Raw genomic sequence first — 19,489 nt, forward strand, 5'->3', positions numbered from 1 at the left:
CAGAGTGGATAATCAGAAACTTTTTCCCAGGGTGGAAGAGTCAATTACTAGGGGGCACAGGTTTAAGGTGCAAGGGGCAAGGTTTAAAGATGTACGAGGCAGATTTTTTAAGCAGAGAGTAGTAGGTGCCTGGAACTTGTTGCCGGGGCAGGTAGTGGAAGCGGATACGGTCTTGACTTTTAAGGGGCGTCTTGACAAATACATGAATAGGATGGAAATAGAGGGATATGGTCCCCGGAAGAGTAGCAGTCGGGCAGCATTGTTGGTGCAGGCTTGGAGGGCCGAAGGGCCTGTTCCTGTGCTGTAATTTTCTTTGTTCTTTGTGGAGTACTTTACTGCAGAGAGATGTAAAGTCTGGTTCGCACAGTGGTTAGCACTGCTGCCTCACAGCGCCAGGGACCCGCGTTCGATTCTCGGCTTGGGTCGCTGCCTGTGTGGAGTTTGCACGTTCCCCTTGTGTGGGTTTCCTCCGGGTGCTCTGGTTTCCCCCCATAGCCCAAAGATGTGCAGGTTAGGTGAATTGGCCATGCTAAATTCACCCTCAGTATACCCGAACAGGCACTGGTGTGTGGGACTAGGCGATTTTCACAGTAACTTCATTGCAGTGTGAATGTAAGCCTACTTGCGACTAATAAATACATTTTACTTTACATTAAGGCTGAGATAGACAGACTTTTAATCAGTAAGGGAATCAGGGTTATGGGGATGAAACGAGAAAGTGGAGTTGGGGATTATATCAGATCAGTCATGATCTCATTGAATGGCGAAGCAGACTTAATGGAACAAATGGCCCACTTCTGCTCCTGTGTCTTATGGTCTATATAAATATGCTTTCATTGTTGTTGGACATCTACCCGAACTTTTCTTTCAATTCCTGCATGATAACGTTTAAGGTGGCACAGTGGTTAGCATTGCTGCCTCACAGCACCTGGGACCCAGGTTCAATTCCCGGCTTGGGCGACTGTTTCTGCGGAGTTCTGCACGTTCTCCCTGTGTCTGCATGGGTTTCCTCCGGGTGCTCCGGTTTCCTCCCACAGTCTGAAAGACATGCTGGTTAGGTGAACTGACTATGCTAAATTCTCCCTCAGTGTACCCGAATAGGTGCCGGAGTGTGGTGACTGGGGATTTTCACAGTAACTTCATTGCAGTGTTAATGTAAGTCTACTTGTGACACTAATAAATAAACAAATATTTACTTTGAAGTGCTTTGGAATACCTTGCTGCCTAATGATCAGTATGTAAATGTAAGATGTTATCATTGTATTGGCTGATGAAATGGTGCATACACTTTGATTAATTTTGGCTGTACAGCTTTTAGTAACTTTGACCTACTGAAGTAATTTGGCGTTGGAAGACAATAATTGACTTATTCAAACTGAATTGAGGACTCTCTGACTAGTATTAACATTGTAAATATTTTAAAAATCGGTAGTTATTCTACAACATATTACACAAATATATTCTTAATATGTCACATATTCCGTATAGAAATCCTTAGTAATCATTTTTGTAGAGATTCTCAAATTAAAAGTCCACAGGTAATGCATGGTTCATCTGTTATATATCCCTGGGATGCTGGTACACAGCACTCAATTAATTTCCAATTTCACTCTGACCATTAATTTTAATTGTCTCTAATAAATAATTGTCCTCACATCTTCAGCATGCAATTGCAGACTATCTAACCGGTGGAACAACCCATCCCTGTTGCTCATTCCTTGGCCACAATTCCAAATCCATGCATCTGCAGTCTCTTCTTGTTGACACCTCCAAATCCAAACCCCCAACTGGACCTTACCCCTCCTGCCAAGTCCCTGCACCAATTCCTGATGGAAGAAGAGACAATGATTTCAAAAGGAAATTGGAATGGTCATTTGAGGGAAATAAAATTGCAGTGTTGCAGGAGTAAAGGAAAGGAATGAGACTGACTGGCTTGTTCTCCAGAAAGCCAATGAAGTCTTATGGTGCAAGTGAGTAGGATCCCCGTCCCCAAGCTCTGGTTTGAGTTCCATCGGAGGACTTGATGGCCAAGGAATAATTTGGCTAAACAGACAGTATCAACCTGGGAATATTTTCAACACATGCCAATGGCAGGCAGGAAGAGCAGGAGAGAGATTATTGGTCAGCTATGTGATTGAAAGAAAATTGGAACCTCTACCCTCACAATCCATAGACTACAACGTGCCCATAAAAGTACATATTATGATAGCAATTCCATCTCCCTTCATGAACTGCAACACACCGCCACCGCAGATGGCCAACTCTGACGAAGGGTCATCTAGACTCCTTACGTTTATTCTCTCCCCACAGATGCTGTCAGACCTGCTGAGATTTTCCAACATTTTCTGTTTGTGTTTCAGATTCCAGCATCTGCAGTATTTTGCTTTTATGCCACCACAGACATGATGGGCCAAATGGTCTCCTTCTCTGCCGTAATGACTAATCTTCAGAACCAGACCTGACTTCACCCTCAGGCACTTCCACGTCCCCAGGCCCTCCCCACCCCCAGCCGCAATAATAGTCTCCCAGCTCTGTACCCCACCGCCCCGTTCTCTGTCCCTCCCCAAGTAATAATTTTCACTGTTAAAAATGTTTCACGGCTTGTTGATTTTTTTTCAATTCTTAAACATGGAGTTCCGGGAGCTTAACCCATCCGATACAGGGCCTCCAGCTGGCTTACCAGCGCAGCCCGAGCGCAGAGAGGGAGGAGCCAGTATTGCCCCTTGATCCTTCAAGTGATCTCTGGCGAGGAGCCAGTGTGGGTGCCACAGGCCGCGGCTTCCCAAGTGCTGAGGGCCAACCCATCATGGAGGGGAACGGGCCGCCGCCTGCGGAGCTCCACAGTCTGGAGCGGTTTAAAGGAGCCTTCAAATACCAGGGGTGCGGGGAAGGGATGGAGGCGATGCGGGCTCACGAGTTCAGCAGACTGACAGGTAACTGCGCAAGAGGGGGATCGGCAGGTAACTGCGCGAGAGGGGTGGTGACAGGTTACTGCGCGCGGCGTGGGGGGGTGACAGGTATCTGCGCGCAGGGTGAGGCGGTGGGATGACAGGGGGGGGGGGGGGACCGTGGTTCCGGCAACCAGGGAAGAGGAGCTGGGCAGACCCCAAACATAGCTCCAGTCCCGCCCCCCTCGGTTCTTCCTTCCAGCCCCCGCCCGTATCCAACATTAAGAAGCTATGAGTACACATGACGATTGTAGGCAAGATGTTTTTGATTATATTAGACAAGGGGAATGGGGCTGTTGTGAAACTTGAGGCAGCTCAGTATTTGATCATTGGGTCCGTGAATATTGCAGTGACACTCTACTCCTGGGTTTGGTCGAAGTGGAGTGACTAAGTGGAGCTTGGGAAGAATGTGTTGTATGTTTATTTTTTATATATACGTGGGGATGTTCCAGATGGACCTTGGGAGTATATCAGCCATCTCAGAATCTCATAGAAATGGGAATATTTAATAGCGTTTGGGGGGGGAAAGTGTCACGATGTGGAGATGCCGGCGTTGGATTGGGGTAAACACAGTAAGAAGTCTCACAACACCAGGTTAAAGTCCAGCAGGTTTATTTGGTAGCAAAAGCCACTAGCTTTCGGAGCGCTGCTCCTTCATCAGGTAAGTGGGAGTTCTGTTCACAAACAGACTTGCCTGGGCTGGCAACTTCTCACTAACTGTCCTGTCTGGAGACAATACACATCTCTTTAACCTGTGCTTAACCCTCTCTCCACTCACATTGTCTGTACCTTTAAGACTTGATTACCTGTAAAGACTCGCATTCCAACCATTATTTTGCAAATTGAGTTTGTGTCTTTATATGTATGCCCTGTTTGTGAACAGAACTCCCACTTACCTGACGAAGGAGCAGCGCTCCGAAAGCTAGTGGCTTTTGCTACCAAATAAACCTGTTGGACTTTAACCTGGTGTTGTGAGACTTCTTACTGAAAAAAAGTGTGGCATGATGCATATGATAATTCGATGGGAGGGGTTTATGTGATATGGGAACAGTGGCTGGGTACATGAGGGGGGGGGGCGGTGTACTCAGTGGTGTTTTGGGTTTGTCATGGTATTGGGAAAGGGTGCTGGGATGTGTTAAGCCTCATGTACTTTGTGTTGTTGCACAAAGTCAACTCATAGTGATCCTGCCAGGATGCCTGGACTGTATTATCCCATTATATCTCTGTGGCTCAGCTTTCCCTATTGCTGGTTTTCTTTCAAAACTCGTGTTATTTTTTTCTTCTCAAATTCAGCTAATTTCAAATATTCCTTTTTATGCTGCCTAAATTGCTCAGTTTAATTCTTTTCAGGCTAGCTGCTGATATTTATGTTGATTCTTTTCCACCTGATCTACACTTCTTTACCTCATTCTCCGTGTGAGTATTTATGCACGTGTTTCTAATTAGCTATTTTTATTCACACTCAGCATTTAAAAAAAATTCATTAATACTTTCATCTGTGGACAACTCATTGGCATCCATACTATATTAAAATCCTGTGTCCATAATGTACTTCCTGTTTGTCTCATTCATTGCATATTGTACTTTTATGCAACATACTTTGTTCATTGGTTCAAAGTAAACATAAATCAGAGCTTAAGAATCAGCAAACATACAATTCAAAAACAAGTTAAGTGACCAATCAGTAAACAACCAACCTTGCATGACCAGTCAGGAGAAACTACAAGTTTATAAAAAAGAAATGATAAATTAATCGCAAACAGTTGAAATTCCAAAAGTTCAGGGTACTAGAAATGAAAAGTAAATGACAATGACACTTAAAATGCATCACATCACTAAATTTAATGTTTGACTCCGGAACCCATGAGTGAGCCAAACTCACATTCCATCAGCCGAACCCCATTCTGCCAAACATTAGGTTCCACAGTGTTTCCAAATCTCTGATTCCCCTCAAAGGCAGATCACGGAACAACTCCACTATGATTCTAAACACTAGCAAGCCAATGGGGTGCTGTCAAATTCCAAGACATTTCTTGCCCCAGTGAAGATAATGCCCAGTATTGTGCTGTCTGCTGAATGTTTGGTAACTACTCCCAACTACAGGGGATAACAAACATGCAGAACAAAAACAAGGTAAGTGTTCAGGAAACTTCAGTAAGAAAGTACCAGTCAAGATTATCAGACAAGGGAACATAGGACTTGGGAGCAAGTGGAGGTCAAATGGATGCTGCAGGTCCCGGGGTTCAAATGCAGAACAAAAACAAGGTAAGTGTTCAGGAAACTTCAGTAAGAAAGTACCAGTCAAGATTATCAGACAAGGGAACATAGGACTTGGGAGCAAGTGGAGGTCAAATGGATGCTGCAGGTCCCGGGGTTCAAATGTTTTAGTCGAAGTAGGGAAGGAGGTAGAAGAGGGGGAGGGGTAGCATTATTGGTCAGAGATTGTATCACAGTGTCAGAGAGGAGGTTTGATGAGGACTTATCTGTTGAGGTAGTATGGGCGGAGATTAGAAATAGGAGAGGAGAGGTCACCCTGTTGGGAGTCTTTTATAGACCTCCTAAAAGTTCTAGAGAGGTTGAGGAAAGGATTGCGGAGTCAATCCTGCTTAGGAGTGAAAGTAATAGGGCAATTGTTATGGGGGATTTTAACTTGACTAATATTGACTGGAATTGTTATAGCTCTAGCTCGTTAGAGGGGTCAGTTTTTGTTCAAAGCGTGCAGGAAGGTTTTTTGACTCAGTATGTAGACAGGCCAACTAGAGGTGAGGCTATATTGGATCTGGTGCTGGGAAATGAGCCAGACCAGGTGCTAGACTTGGAAGTTGGTGTGCATTTTGGTGATAGTGACCACAATTCGGTTACGTTCACCTTAGTGATGGAAAGGGATAGGCATGAACCTCGGGCCAGTGGTTTTAGCTGGGGGAAGGGTAATTATGAGGCTATTAGGAGAGAATTAGGAAACATAGGTTGGACTAGGAGATTACAGGGACTGGGAGCGTCCGACATGTGGAGTTTTTTCAAGGAGCAGCTACTGCGAGTCTGTGATAGGTATGTCCCTGTCAGGCAAGGAGGAATTGGTAGGGCTAGGGAACCGTGGTGCACCAAAAAAGTTTCTTTGTTGGTTAAAAAGAAAAAGGAGGCTTATGTTCGGATGAGACGTGAGCACTCGGGTAGTGCACTAGAAAGCTTTAGATTGGCTAAGAGGGAGTTGAAGAGCGAGCTTAGAAGGGCTAAAAGGGGACATGAGAAGACTTTGGCGGATAGGGTTAAAGAGAATCCTAAGGCGTTCTATAGGTATGTCAAGAACAGAAGGTTGGTTAGGGCAAGTTTAGGGCCAGTTATAGATGGCAGAGGGAAGTTATGTGTGGAACCGGAGGAGATTGGTGAAGCATTGAACCAATATTTCTCTTCGGTGTTCACGCAAGGGGACATGAATATAGCTGAGGAGGACACTGGGTTGCAAGGGAGTAGAATAGACAGTATTACAGTTGATAAGGAGGATGTGCAGGATATTCTGGAGGGTCTGAAAATAGATAAATCCCCTGGTCCGGATGGGATTTATCCAAGGATTCTCTGGGAGGCAAGAGAAGTGATTGCAGAGCCTCTGGCTCTGATCTTCAGGTCGTCGTTGGCCTCTGGTATAGTACCAGAAGATTGGAGGTTAGCGAATGTTGTCCCATTGTTTAAGAAGGGGAACAGAGACTTCCCCGGGAATTATAGACCGGTGAGTCTCACTTCTGTTGTCGGCAAGATGTTGGAAAAAATTATAAGGGATAGGATTTATAGTTATTTGGAGAGTAATGAATTGATAGGTGATAGTCAGCATGGTTTTGTGGCAGGTAGGTCGTGCCTTACTAACCTTATTGAGTTTTTTGAGAAAGTGACCAAGGAGGTGGATGGGGGCAAGGCAGTGGACGTGGTATATATGGATTTTAGTAAGGCGTTTGATAAGGTTCACCATGGTAGGCTTCTGCAGAAAATGCAGATGTATGGGATTGGGGGTGATCTAGGAAATTGGATCAGGAATTGGCTAGCGGATAGGAAACAGAGGGTGGTGGTTGATAGTAAATATTCATCATGGAGTGCGGTTACAAGTGGTGTACCTCAGGGATCTGTTTTGGGGCCACTGCTGTTTGTAATATTTATTAATGATCTGGATGAGGGTATAGTTGGGTGGATTAGCAAATTTGCTGATGACACCAAAGTCGGTGGTGTGGTAGACAGTGAGGAAGGGTGTCGTAGTTTGCAGGAAGACTTAGACAGGTTGCAAAGTTGGGCCGAGAGGTGGCGGATGGAGTTTAATGCGGAGAAGTGTGAGGTAATTCACTTTGGTAGGAATAACAGATGTGTTGAGTATAGGGCTAACGGGAGGACTTTGAATAGTGTGGAGGAGCAGAGGGATCTAGGTGTATGTGTGCATAGATCCCTGAAAGTTGGGAATCAAGTAGATAAGGTTGTTAAGAAGGCATATGGTGTCTTGGCGTTTATTGGTAGGGGGATTGAATTTAGGAGTCGTAGCGTTATGTTGCAACTGTACACAACTCTGGTGCGGCCGCACTTGGAGTACTGTGTGCAGTTCTGGTCCCCACATTACAGGAAGGATGTGGAGGCTTTGGAGAGGGTGCAGAGGAGGTTTACCAGGATGTTGCCTGGTATGGAGGGGAGATCCTATGAGGAGAGGCTGAGGGATTTGGGATTGTTTTCGCTGGAAAGGCGGCGGCTAAGAGGGGATCTTATTGAAACATATAAGATGATTAGAGGTTTAGATAGGGTGGATAGTGATAGCCTTTTTCCTCTGATGGAGAAATCCAGCACGAGGGGGCATGGCTTTAAATTGAGGGGGGGTAGTTATAGAACCGATGTCAGGGGTAGGTTCTTTACCCAGAGGGTGGTGAGGGATTGGAATGCCCTGCCAGCATCAGTAGTAAATGCGCCTAGTTTGGGGGCGTTTAAGAGATCCGTAGATAGGTTCATGGACGAAAAGAAATTGGTTTAGGTTGGAGGGTCACAGTTTTTTTTTTTAACTGGTCGGTGCAACATCGTGGGCCGAAGGGCCTGTTCTGCGCTGTAATGTTCTATGTTCTATGTTCTATGTCATTCAGCTCTTCAAGCCTGTTCTGCTATTTAGTAAGATCATGAAAAATCTAGTTGTGGTCTCAACTCCACTTTCCTGTCTGCCCTCATAACCCTTGGCTCCCTGATCTATCAAAAATCTGTCTAACTCTGCCTTGAAGAAATGTAATGACCCAGTCTCCACTGAAAAAACTAACCATATTGCAGAATCCCCAACTTTCTCCACACCCGAGCTATGACTGTAACACATTCTGCACTCTCTCCTTTCCTTCTCTATGAAAGATATGCTTTGTCTGTATAGTGCACAAGAAACAATACTTTCACTGTATACCAATACATGTGACAATAATAAATCAAATTTAAAAATAGTAAGAAATAACAATTAAATATAGCGATAAAGAATTGTACATTGAATAATAAAGGACACTTCTTAACAGTTTTCATAGAATCATAGATTGTGATCTAAAATTATCCCCAAAATACCGAATTAAAAATCCCAGAATACTATGGATAGAATTGATATTCTGAGAACCTGATGTTATCTTCTACATGATGTAATAGTTATTACTATAACATGAGGGCCCTTCCCTCCAGCAATCTGAGGAGCTGCTCTCCTGGTGCCTTGGATCCAGTTGGGGCTGCCCTGATGCCTTAAGTGGCTGGGAAAACCTCACTGCTTAACTAAAGGCCACATGTTTTCTTGATTTGGTCTTAGTGCTGAGTGAGGGGATAATAGTGGATACACGTGTCAAAATGTGGACAATTATTTTGTGGGGAATTTGCTGTGATGAGTTTAATTTGGGGAGAATTAGTCCTGTGGTGAGGGTGTTTTAGGAGGGGATTGATTGCTGTGGTGAAGAGTTTATTTGGTGACTTATTGTATTGTGATGTGCTTTTATTTGGGGGAAATTTAGTGCTATGATAAGAGGCTTATTGAGGGATGTATTTATTCGTTCATGGAATATGGGCATTAAACCTGCATTTATTGCCCATCCCTAATTGCCCTTGAGAAGGTGGTGGTGAGCCATCTTCTTGAACTGCTGCAGTCCATGGGGCGTAGGTACACCCACACTGTTGTTAGGAAGGGAGTTTCAGGTTCTTGACTCCGTGTCAGTGAAGGAATAACAATATAGTTCTAAGCCAGGATGGTGTGTGACTTGGAAGGTACTTGGAAGTGATGGTGTTCCCATGTATCTGTTGCTCTTGTCCTTCTAGGTGGAGAGATCATGGGTTTGGAAGATGCAATTGAAGAATCATAGAATCCTTACAGTGCAGAAGGAGGCCATTCGGCCCATCGAGCCTGCACCAACAATAATTCCACCCAGACCCTATTCCCAAAACCCCACACGTTTACCCCGCTAATCCCCCCGACACTAGGGTCAAGTTAGCAAGGCCAATCAACCTAACCCACACATCTTTAGACAGTGGGAGGAAATCGGAGCACTCAGAGGAAACCCACGCAGACATGGAGAGAATGTGCAGACCGTGACTCAAGGCCGGATTTGAACCTGGGTCCCTGGCGCTGTGAGGCAGCAGTGCAAACCACTGTGTCACCTTGCCGCCCAAGATGCCTTGGTGAGTTGCTGCAGTGCATCTCATAGATGGTACATACTGCTGCCACCATTTGATGGCACTGGAGGGAGTAAATGTTTTAAGGTGGTGTATGGGGTGCCATTCATGTGGGCTGCTTTGTCTTGAATGGTGTCGTGCACTTGAGTGCTGGAACTGCAAGTTGGGAGTTAACCATTACACTCCTGACTTGTAGATGGTGATGATGTGGAGATGCTGGCGTTGGACTGGAGTAAGCACAGTAAGAAGTCTCACAACACCAGGTTAAAGTCCAACAGGTTTATTTGAAAGCACAAGTCACAAGCTTTCAGAGCGCTGCTCCTTCATCAGGTGAATGGAAGTCCTGTTCACAGACAGGGCATACATATAAAGACACCAACTCAATTTACAAAATAATGGTTGGAATGCGAGTCTTTACAGGTAATCAAGTCTTAAAGATACAGACAACGTGAGTGGAGAGAGGGTTAAGCACAGGTTAAAGAGATGTGTATTGTCTCCAGCCAGGACAGTTAGTGAGATTTTGCAAGCCCAGGCAAGTCATGGGGGTTACAGATAGTGTGACATGAACCCAAGATCCCGATTGAGGCCGTCCTCGTGTGTGGAACTTGGCTATCAGTTTCTGCTCAGTGATTCTGCGTTGTCGTGTGTCATGAAGGCTACCTTGGAGAACGCTTACCCGAAGAACAGAGGCTGAATGCCCGTGACTGCTGAAGTGTTCCCCAACAGGAAGAGAACAGTCTTGCCTGGTGATTGTCGAGCAGTGTTCATTCATCCGTTGTCGTAGCATCTGCATGGTCTCCCCAATGTACCATGCCTCAGTACATCCTTTCCTGCAGTTTACTATAGGCCCCCAAATAGTAATAGAGATGTGGAGGAAGAAATTGCTAAGCAGATTATGGATATGTGTGGGGGTCACAGGGTAGTTGTCATGGGGGCCTTTAACTTTCTAAATATTGATTGGAACCTCTGTAGGTCAAATAGTTCGGATGGGGCAGTTTTTGTGCAGGAGGGTATCCTGACACAATATGTGGATAGGCCAACAAGAGGTGAGGCCACATTGGATTTGGTACTGGGAAATGAACCGGGCCAAGTGTTAGATTTGGTTGTGGGAGAGCACTTTGGAGATAGTGACCACAATTCGGTGTCTTTTGTTATTGCAATGGAGAGGGATAGGGCCGTACGGCAGGGCAAGGTTTACAATTGGGGGTGAGGTAATTATGATGCGATTAGGCAAGAATTAGGGGGCATAAGATGGGAACAGAAACTGTCAGGGAAAGGAACTAATGAAAAGTGGAACTTTTTCAAGGAACAAATACTGTGTGTCCTTGATAGGTATGTCCCTGTCAGGCAGGGAGGAAATGGCCGAGTGAGGGAACCATGGTTCACGAAAGAGGTGGAATGTCTTATGAAAAGGAAGAGGGAAGCTTATGTAGGGATGAGGAAACAAGGTTCAGATGGCTCGATTGAGGGTTACAAGTTAGCAAGGAATGAGCTGAAAAAGGGGCTTGGGAGAGCTAGGAAGGGGCATGAGAAGTCCTTGGCGGGTCGGATCAAGGAAAACCCCAAGGCTTTTTACTCTTATGTGAGGAATAAAAGAATGACCAGGGTGAGGTTAGGGCCGGTCAAGGACAGTAGTGGGAACTTGTGTATGGAGTCAGTAGAGATAGGCGAGGTGATGAATGAATACTTTTCTTCAGTGTTCACCAAGGAGAGGGGCCATGTTTTTGAGGAAGAGAAGGTGTTACAGGCTAATAGGCTGGAGGAAATAGATGTTCGGAGGGAGGTTGTACTGGCAGTTTTGAATAAACTGAAGGTCGATAAGTCCCCTGGGCCTGATGAAATGTATCCTGGGATTCTTTGGGAGGCAAGGGATGAGATTGCAGAGCCTTTGGCTTTGATCTTTGTGTCCTCACTGTCTACGGGGATGGTGCCAGAGGACTGGAGAGTGGCGAATGTTGTTCCTCTGTTTAAGAAAGGGAATAGAAATGACCGTGGTAATTATAGACCGGTTAGTCTTACTTCGGTGGTTGGTAAATTGATGGAAAAGGTCCTTAGGGATGGGATTTACGACCATTTAGAAAGATGCGGATTAATCCGGGATAGTCAGCGCGGATTAATCCGGGATAGTCAGCGCGGATTTGTGAAGGGCAAGTCGTGCCTCACAAATTTGATAGAATTTTTTGAGGAGGTAACTAAGTGTGTTGATGAAGGTAGGGCAGTTGATGTCATATACATGGATTTTAGTAAGGCGTTTGATAAGGTCCCCCATGGTCGGCTTATGATGAAAGTAAGGAGGTGTGGGATAGAGGGAAAGTTGGCCGATTGGATAGGTAACTGGCTATCTGATCGAAGACAGAGGGTGGTGGTGGATGGAAAATTTTCGGACTGGAGGCAGGTTGCTAGCGGAGTGCCACAGGGATCAGTGCTTGATCCTCTGCTCTTTGTGATTATTATTAATGACTTAGAGGAGGGGGCTGAAGGGTGGATCAGTAAATTTGCTGATGACACCAAGATTGGTGGAGTAGTGGATGAGGTGGAGGGCTGTTGTAGGCTGCAAAGCTGGGCTGAAAAATGGCAAATGGTGTTTAACCCTGATAAATGTGAGGTGATTCATTTTGGTAGGACTAATTTAAATGTGCATTACAGGGTCAAAGGTAGGGTTCTGAAGACTGTGGAGGAACAGAGAGATCTTGGGGTTCATATCCACAGATCTCTAAAGGTTGCCACTCAAGTGGATAGAGCTGTGAAGAAGGCCTATAGTGTGTTAGCTTTTGTTAACAGGGGGTTGGAGTTTAAGAGCCGTGGGGTTATGCTGCAACTGTACAGGACCTTGGTGAGACCACATTTGGAATATTGTGTGCAGTTCTGGTCACCTCACTATAAGAAGGATGTGGAAGCGCTGGAAAGAGTGCAGAGGAGATTTACCAGGATGCTGCCTGGTTTGGAGGGTAGGTCTTGTGAGGAAAGGTTGAGGGAGCTAGGGCTGTTCTCTCTGGAGCGGAGGAGGCTGAGGGGAGACTTAATAGAGGTTTATAAAATGATGAAGGGGATAGATAGAGTGAACGTTCAAAGACTATTTCCTCGGGTGGATGGAGCTATTACAAGGGGGTATAACTATAGGGTTCGTGGTGGGAGATATAGGAAGGATATCAGAGGTAGGTTCTTTACGCAGAGAGTAGGGTTGGGGTGTGGAATGGACTGCCTGCAGTGATAGTGGAGTCAGACACTTTAGGAACATTTAAGCGGTTATTGGATAGGCACATGGAGCACACCAGGATGATAGGGAGTGGGATAGCTTGATCTTGGTTTCAGATAAAGCTCGGCACAACATCGTGGGCCGAAGGGCCTGTTCTGTGCTGTACTGTTCTATGTATCAGGTAGACAACATTGGCCGAGTTGCAAGAGTATTACCATGTATGTACCGTCTCTTTAACCTGTACTTAACCCTCTCTCTATTCATATTGTCTGTACCTTTAAGACTTGATTATCTGTGAAGACTCGCGTTCCAACCATTATTTTGTAAATTGAGTTTGTGTCTTTATATGCCCTGTTTGTGAACAGAACTCCCATTCACCTGGTGAAGGAGCAGCGCTCTGAAAGCTTGTGGCTTGTGCTACCAAATAAACCTGTTGGACTTTAACCTGGTGTGTGAGACTTCTTATTGTAGGTGGTGGACAGACTTTGAAGGAGTTGGGAGGTGAGTTACTTTCCACAGAATTTCTAGCCTCTTCTTGTAGCCACAGAATTTATTTGGCTGGTCCAATTCAGTTTCTAGTTGGTGGTAACTCCCAGAATATTAACTCTGGGGGATTATAATAAAACCTCAACAGAGGTTGAGGGACTGAATTGTACAGAGTTGCCTGAATCAGATGAATTCGAATCACTATCATTCAACATTTTGTCAAATGGTGCTTCTATTTTTCTGTGCTGTTGAACACTTCCCAATTCTTCCTGTCCATATCAAGCCCTCGTTCAGAAACCTATTTTTATGATGGAAACTGAACTGGTCAACATTTTAGAAATTGAGGAAGCAAAAGACCAATCTGAATGTGGTACGGTAGCAATCTAGACGGTAAACACTAAGATATGGTGATTTTTACTGGAACTTATCTGCTAGAGAGATGGGGATAAATTTGAATAATCCAAGGTGCTCAAAATAGTTGTTAACTATCTAAGAGAGAGAAGTTTTGCGTAATCATTCAATTAAACATAAGAACATAAGAAATAGTAGCAGGAGAGGCCATCTAGCCCCTCGAGCCTGCCCCGCCATTCAATAAGATCATGGCTGATCTGATAGTGGTTTAGTTCCACTTACCCGCCCGCTCCCCATAACCCTTAATTTCCTTATTGATCAGAAATCTATCTACCACTGACTTAAACATATTTAACGAGGTAGCCTCCACTGCTTCAATGGGCAGAGAATTCCAGAGATTCACTACCCTCTGAGAGAAGAAGTTCCTCCTCAACTCTGTTCTAAACTGACTCCCCCTTATTTTGAGGCTGTGTCCTCTAGTTCTTGTTTCCTTTCTAAGTGGAAAGAATCTCTCTGCCTCTACTCTGTCTAGCCCCTTCATTATCTTATATGTCTCTATAAGATCTCCCCTCAGCCTTCTAAACTCCAACGAGTACAGGCCCAATCTACTCGATCTCTCCTCATAAGCTAACCCCCTCATCTCCGGTATCAATTGAAGATAAATCTTCGATATCACTCTGCAAAGTTGACACTAGAATGTAACTAAATGTAATAAACCCCTGGTAGACATTGTAATATCCAAGAGCTTGGCCAACCTGTCTTTGTAGAATGCTGCAATAGTAGAATGCGGCACCGTAGCACAGTGGTTAGCACTGCTGCGTCACAGCTCCAGGGACCTGGGTTCGATTCCCGGCTTGGGTCACTGTCTGTGTGGAGTTTGCACATTCTCCTCGTGTCTGCGTGGGTTTCCTCCGGGTGCTCCGGTTTCCTCCCACAGTCCAAAGATGTGCGGGTTAGGTTGATTGGCCAGGTTAAAAATTGCCCCTTAGAGTCCTGAGATGTGTAGGTTAGAGGGATTAGCGGGTAAATATGTGGGGGTAGGGCCTGGGTGGGATTGTGGTCGGTGCAGACTCGATGGGCCGAATGGCCTCCTTCTGCACTGTAGGGTTTCTATTCTATGAATCTACTGAATACCAATGAGCTTCAGATTCTGCACAGTGTACTGCAAAAAATGCAATTCATTTGTATCCATTGTATACTTTTCAGAAAATATTTTATTCACTAGACTGGTGTTTTTTTTCCATGTTCCTGTGGGATTCCATAGAAAATCATGCAAAGAATATATTATTAAATGTAAAGGTACGTGCGACTGGTGAAGAATTAGAAAGACTTCAATTTAGACAGTGCCTTGTGCGTATCTCATATACAAAGTGCTTTATATCTTTATATATGTATGAGTTACTTTGAAGTATAGTAGGCAAACTAAGGTCTTCACATTAAAAACTTTAACATTATTAAAAGGACAATAACAATCCAATAGGTTATCATATGAAATGTATGATTTTTTAAGGTACGATTCTGTTTGGTTTATATTCTTACTAACATTAGAAATTTCAGTTATTGAGGCAAACTGGTAGGTGAAAATATATTCAAAAGTATTATAATTGATTCAATAGGTGTGCTTTGTTTTGCTTTACTGGTAAATCCACCTCATTGGCTGGTTTCATAAATTTGTAATAATTTACCTTTAGCATTTTTCTATTCCTTATTCCCCAGTTGTATTTGGCTCAAAATAAGACAACAGCAGACCAATAAAGTGTGATGGGGTAATGTGGATGTAATGTTTTACAACAACTATTTTTTCATACGAAGGACGGCACGGTGGCACAGTGGTTAGCACTGTTGCTTCACAGTGCTAGGGACCTGAGTTCAATTCCGGCCTCCGGTCACTGTCTGTGTGGAGTTTGCTGTCCTCCCCTCGTCTGCGTGGGTTTCCTCCGGATGCTCCGGTTTCTTCCCACAGACCAAAGATGTGTGGGTTAGGTTGATTGGCCATATAAAATTGCCCCTCAGTGTCATTGGTACTAGCAGGATAAATACTGAGTGGGATTGTTGTCAGTAGAGGCTCGATGGGTTGATTGGCCTCCTTCTGCATTGTAGGGAGTCTATTCTATAGAAATTAAAGTTAATTTGTATAGGGAATACGCAACATTAATGACCTCATACATTAATCCAACCAATTTGCCATTGTGTTCCACATGGGAAATCAGATGAAGTGATATTAAGGGGCAGGAAATAATTTGATCAGGGAATGCATGTTGCTCAATTTTGCCCTTTTGTATATTTGCTGTGAATTATTGTGTCCAAATTTATAATGTGCATACATGAAAATATGGATATATAGAAGCTTTCAGAAAGGAAAGAGGCCATTTGCTCTGTTGTGCCTGTGCTGACCCTTTGAAAGAGCAGGTGTGCTTAGTCACACATCCCAGGTCTTTTTCCATAACAATACGAGTTCCTCATCCTCGAATCCAACTCCCTTTCGAATCATTCATGAAATAAGCTTCCAACACCTTTTCTGGCAATGTATTCTGAATCCTGACAATCCCTTGAGTGAAAAAAACTTCTCACGTCTCGCAAGATATTTTGCCAATTAATTTAAATCTGTAATATTTGATTATTGACAAACTTGACAAAGAGAATATTTTTTCTCTGTCTACACTATCAAAATCTCTAATTATCTTGCATCTCTTTTATGTCATCTCAAGAGTGAGAGAGACCTTGAGTATTGCTTAAAATAGATTTTTTTGTTGAAGCTTTTCATCTTGCACTCATCAATTTGCAAGAATATCAAGTGAGGGAAAACAACGCATTTATACTGTATGAGAAGAGAGGACTGATTGTTTGGCAAGTGGACTGTGATTGATAGAGGTGTTGCCATGAAGAATGCACCAGTTGATGATGGTTGACAGTTAACTACTAAACATTGTTTGAAATTTAAACCAGACAGCTTGACTCTGGCCAAGGCATTGTCCTGAGAAATGAACCAGTGAATGGACATCACTTATTTTGTTTAGCTGAAAGAAGTGCAATGTGTGTACATATTTCTGTCTGCAAAGAATAGGAACCTGTATTCATATGTGTAGCTTCGAGTAAAGGCAGATGCACCAATTATTAGTTCAGCTGACATCTTAAATTGGTTGTCAGTGTAATTCCTAGTACACTGAGGATTATTTAGCAAATGTTGTCCAATCACATTTAATGTTGTACACTCTGAGTTTTGCAAGCACGGGCTGGTTGGGTGCGGTCTGCACCTTGCCCGTCATGAACAGTGGAGGGGACATGCTGTTTGATATGATCTGCCAATCTTTAGGATGTATGGCCTACATACCTAGCATCACACTGGCATTGAAATTAATTTACCACGTTACTCATTTGTGATAGGCAGAATGTCTTTTTGGCTTGACGGCAACATCCTGTTAGTGGCAAATACCACTGTGTTGCAACTGCACATCAGCAGCATGCAAGTAATCTGAGATGGACTTGGCATTTTCAGGGCAGAAAGTGACTTGGGAATACCTCTAGACTCAGCAAACATCTTTGTTGGGTTCCATGAGAAACATTTCTTTGATGGGATTACATTTAATCCCCTACCTCTTGCATATTTATGATATGTGGATGATACATTTGCTATATTTAAATCTGCAGCTGCATGGAATAATTTCCTTGCGTGTCTGAATGAGCTCCATCCTGTGCTCCAAATTCTCCTTTGAAATGGAGCAGTCAAATGTACTTCCTTTCCTTGATGTACTGGTTGGGAAATATGCCAGGGGTTTCTCCACAACTGTCCACTGCAAACCTCCTTTCACTGGTCAATATACACTTTGGGATTCTTAAGTTCCACACACTATTGGCCTTATTCACAGCCTTGTAAATAGGGCCTGAGCCATTTGTTCACCATGCAAGCTTGATGTTGAAATAGGGCACATTAAAGACACCTTGGGGGATAATGGCTACCCCGATCAGATCATTGTGCACTGTATTTAGTACAAACTCATGAGCAGGCTTAAGGCCATCAACTTGTGCCCAGAAATGCCTCACCTGAGTATAACTTATCTGCATTTGGAAACCTGCAAAGCTGAGATGAGAAGAATTGAACGAGCACTCTATTCTCCTCCATTATTTTATAAAGCTAATCTCTGCAGAGACCTTACCTGTTTATCCTTTGTTTGTGTGTGTAAGGCTGGGATATTTTATAAAAGGGAAAGATAGTTATATTTCCAGAGTTTATTGTGTTAACCAGTTCTTGCAACTTGCTTTTAAAAAAAGTGTTGTTTTATAATCAAACATTCTGGGACAATCTTACCAGCTGCTCGCACCAGTCAATTGGCTTGGTGAGCCAGTGAGATTGCCAGAGAGGTGAAAACCGTGTTCGTGCCTGGGCAAGAGGCTGATTTTAATATTTAAATTATTATTTAAATATTGATAGTGCACCTGTGATGGAATCAACCGGGTTCACTTGCCTTAATGGTCTCGCCGGTGAAGGTTCACATCGTCGAGGATCATGTATGGTCTCCAACAACTCGCTGGTGGGACCAGAGGCCATTGAGGACCCTTGGGTTGTTGGGGACAGGGGGGAAATGCCCCTTGGAGTGCCAGCCTGGCACTGCCAGCCTGGGAGCCTGGCACTGCCAGCCTGGAACCCTGGCAGTGCCCACCGGACTCTGGGCATGCCGTGGGATGGGCCCTAATGGGAGGGGGCAGGGCCCTGATGGGGAAAGGCAATGATGGGGAGGCAGAGGGTACTGTGCATTGATGTTTGGCCGGAGTGGGGGGAATTGGGATGGTGATCGGCTGGAGAGACCAACGATCGGCAGGAAGGCCAGTGATTGGAAGCAATGTCCAGGGGGGAGTGTACACTTGCACACAGTACACTGAGAGATCAAGACACATGCGCAATAATGCCCCTCACAGCCAGCTTCCCAATGAGAATAGACATTGTCCACTCTCTCTACTGGCGTGAGTCATACTTTGCCTCTTTTTTGCACCAAGTGCCGTACGATTGCATCTCAGAGCTCTCCCAGAAAATGGATGCAATTCTCTCCTGTTTTCACACTCGTTTGCAATTCGAAGTTAACCTTGCTACCTGAAATTTGATGATCCACCTCCTTCTCCTGCCATAGGACTATTGCCATTAGAGGTCACTCCCCTCCATTCCACAATCTAATGATTCTATAATGCAGGCTTGTTCTACCTTTTTGCTTGGAGGCCACAATTCCATTTTTTTTCTCACTCAAGAGGCTGATGCACAGATCGAAATGTACCTGAATTTCAAACAAATGTAGGTTATAAAGAAAAGTAACAACTTGCTGAGCAAAAAAAACCAATGTCAAAACAATAAATTGATAATTAAAAATGGAGTAATTGATAAAAATAACCATTAGCTTGGAAGTGGGTGAGTGTGTATGTGTCCAGTTCACTCCCAATTTCAGAGTGGTCACTCATTCACCATCACCCAACACGAGATTGGTTACGTATGTCTTGGTTTGTGGAGATGAGGATGACTGAGAATCCTGAGCGTGGGGGTGAGCCAGATATGCAGTTGTATACATGCTCTCCTTTCTCACATGCATATTAACAACAAGTAGTGAGTCTGCCCTTTCTCCCCCCCCCCCCCCCCCCCTTTCTCCCAGACCCTGCAATCACCCTCCCTCTCCCTGGGCCCTGCAGCCTACCCATCTCTCTTTCTTTCTTTCTTTCTTTCTCTCTCTCTCTCTTTCTCCCTGTGTCCTGCAGCACTGTCTCTCCCTGGGTTCTGCAGCCACTCTCTCATTCTTCAGGCTCCTTCTCCCTGGGCACAGCAGCACTTACCACGACCGGTGATCACTGCTTGTCACTAGTGAACCTATCAGCAGCAAACACGGGC

General features: G+C 44.4%; 1 protein-coding gene across 3 annotated transcripts in view; it reads left to right on the forward strand.

Moving 5' to 3' along the window:
- The first annotated feature begins 2,731 nt into the window (after nt 1-2,731).
- The window catches only part of mocos (molybdenum cofactor sulfurase), a 261,052-nt gene continuing 244,294 nt past the window's right edge, over nt 2,732-19,489 (forward strand). For 2 of the 3 annotated variants that reach the window (XR_013500329.1, XM_078237017.1), the window contains exon 1: nt 2,732-2,933. Coding sequence is in view for 2 of the 3 variants with exons in the window: in XM_078237017.1 (XP_078093143.1) it covers nt 2,807-2,933 (127 nt within the window). In the remaining variant the exon portion in view is untranslated. Of the gene's footprint in view, nt 2,934-3,055; nt 3,203-19,489 lie in introns of those variants that run through there. The other variant, XM_078237026.1, reaches the window with a different exon arrangement.

This window comes from Mustelus asterias, chromosome 2, assembly GCF_964213995.1.
Source record: "Mustelus asterias chromosome 2, sMusAst1.hap1.1, whole genome shotgun sequence".
Lineage (NCBI taxonomy): Eukaryota > Metazoa > Chordata > Chondrichthyes > Carcharhiniformes > Triakidae > Mustelus > Mustelus asterias.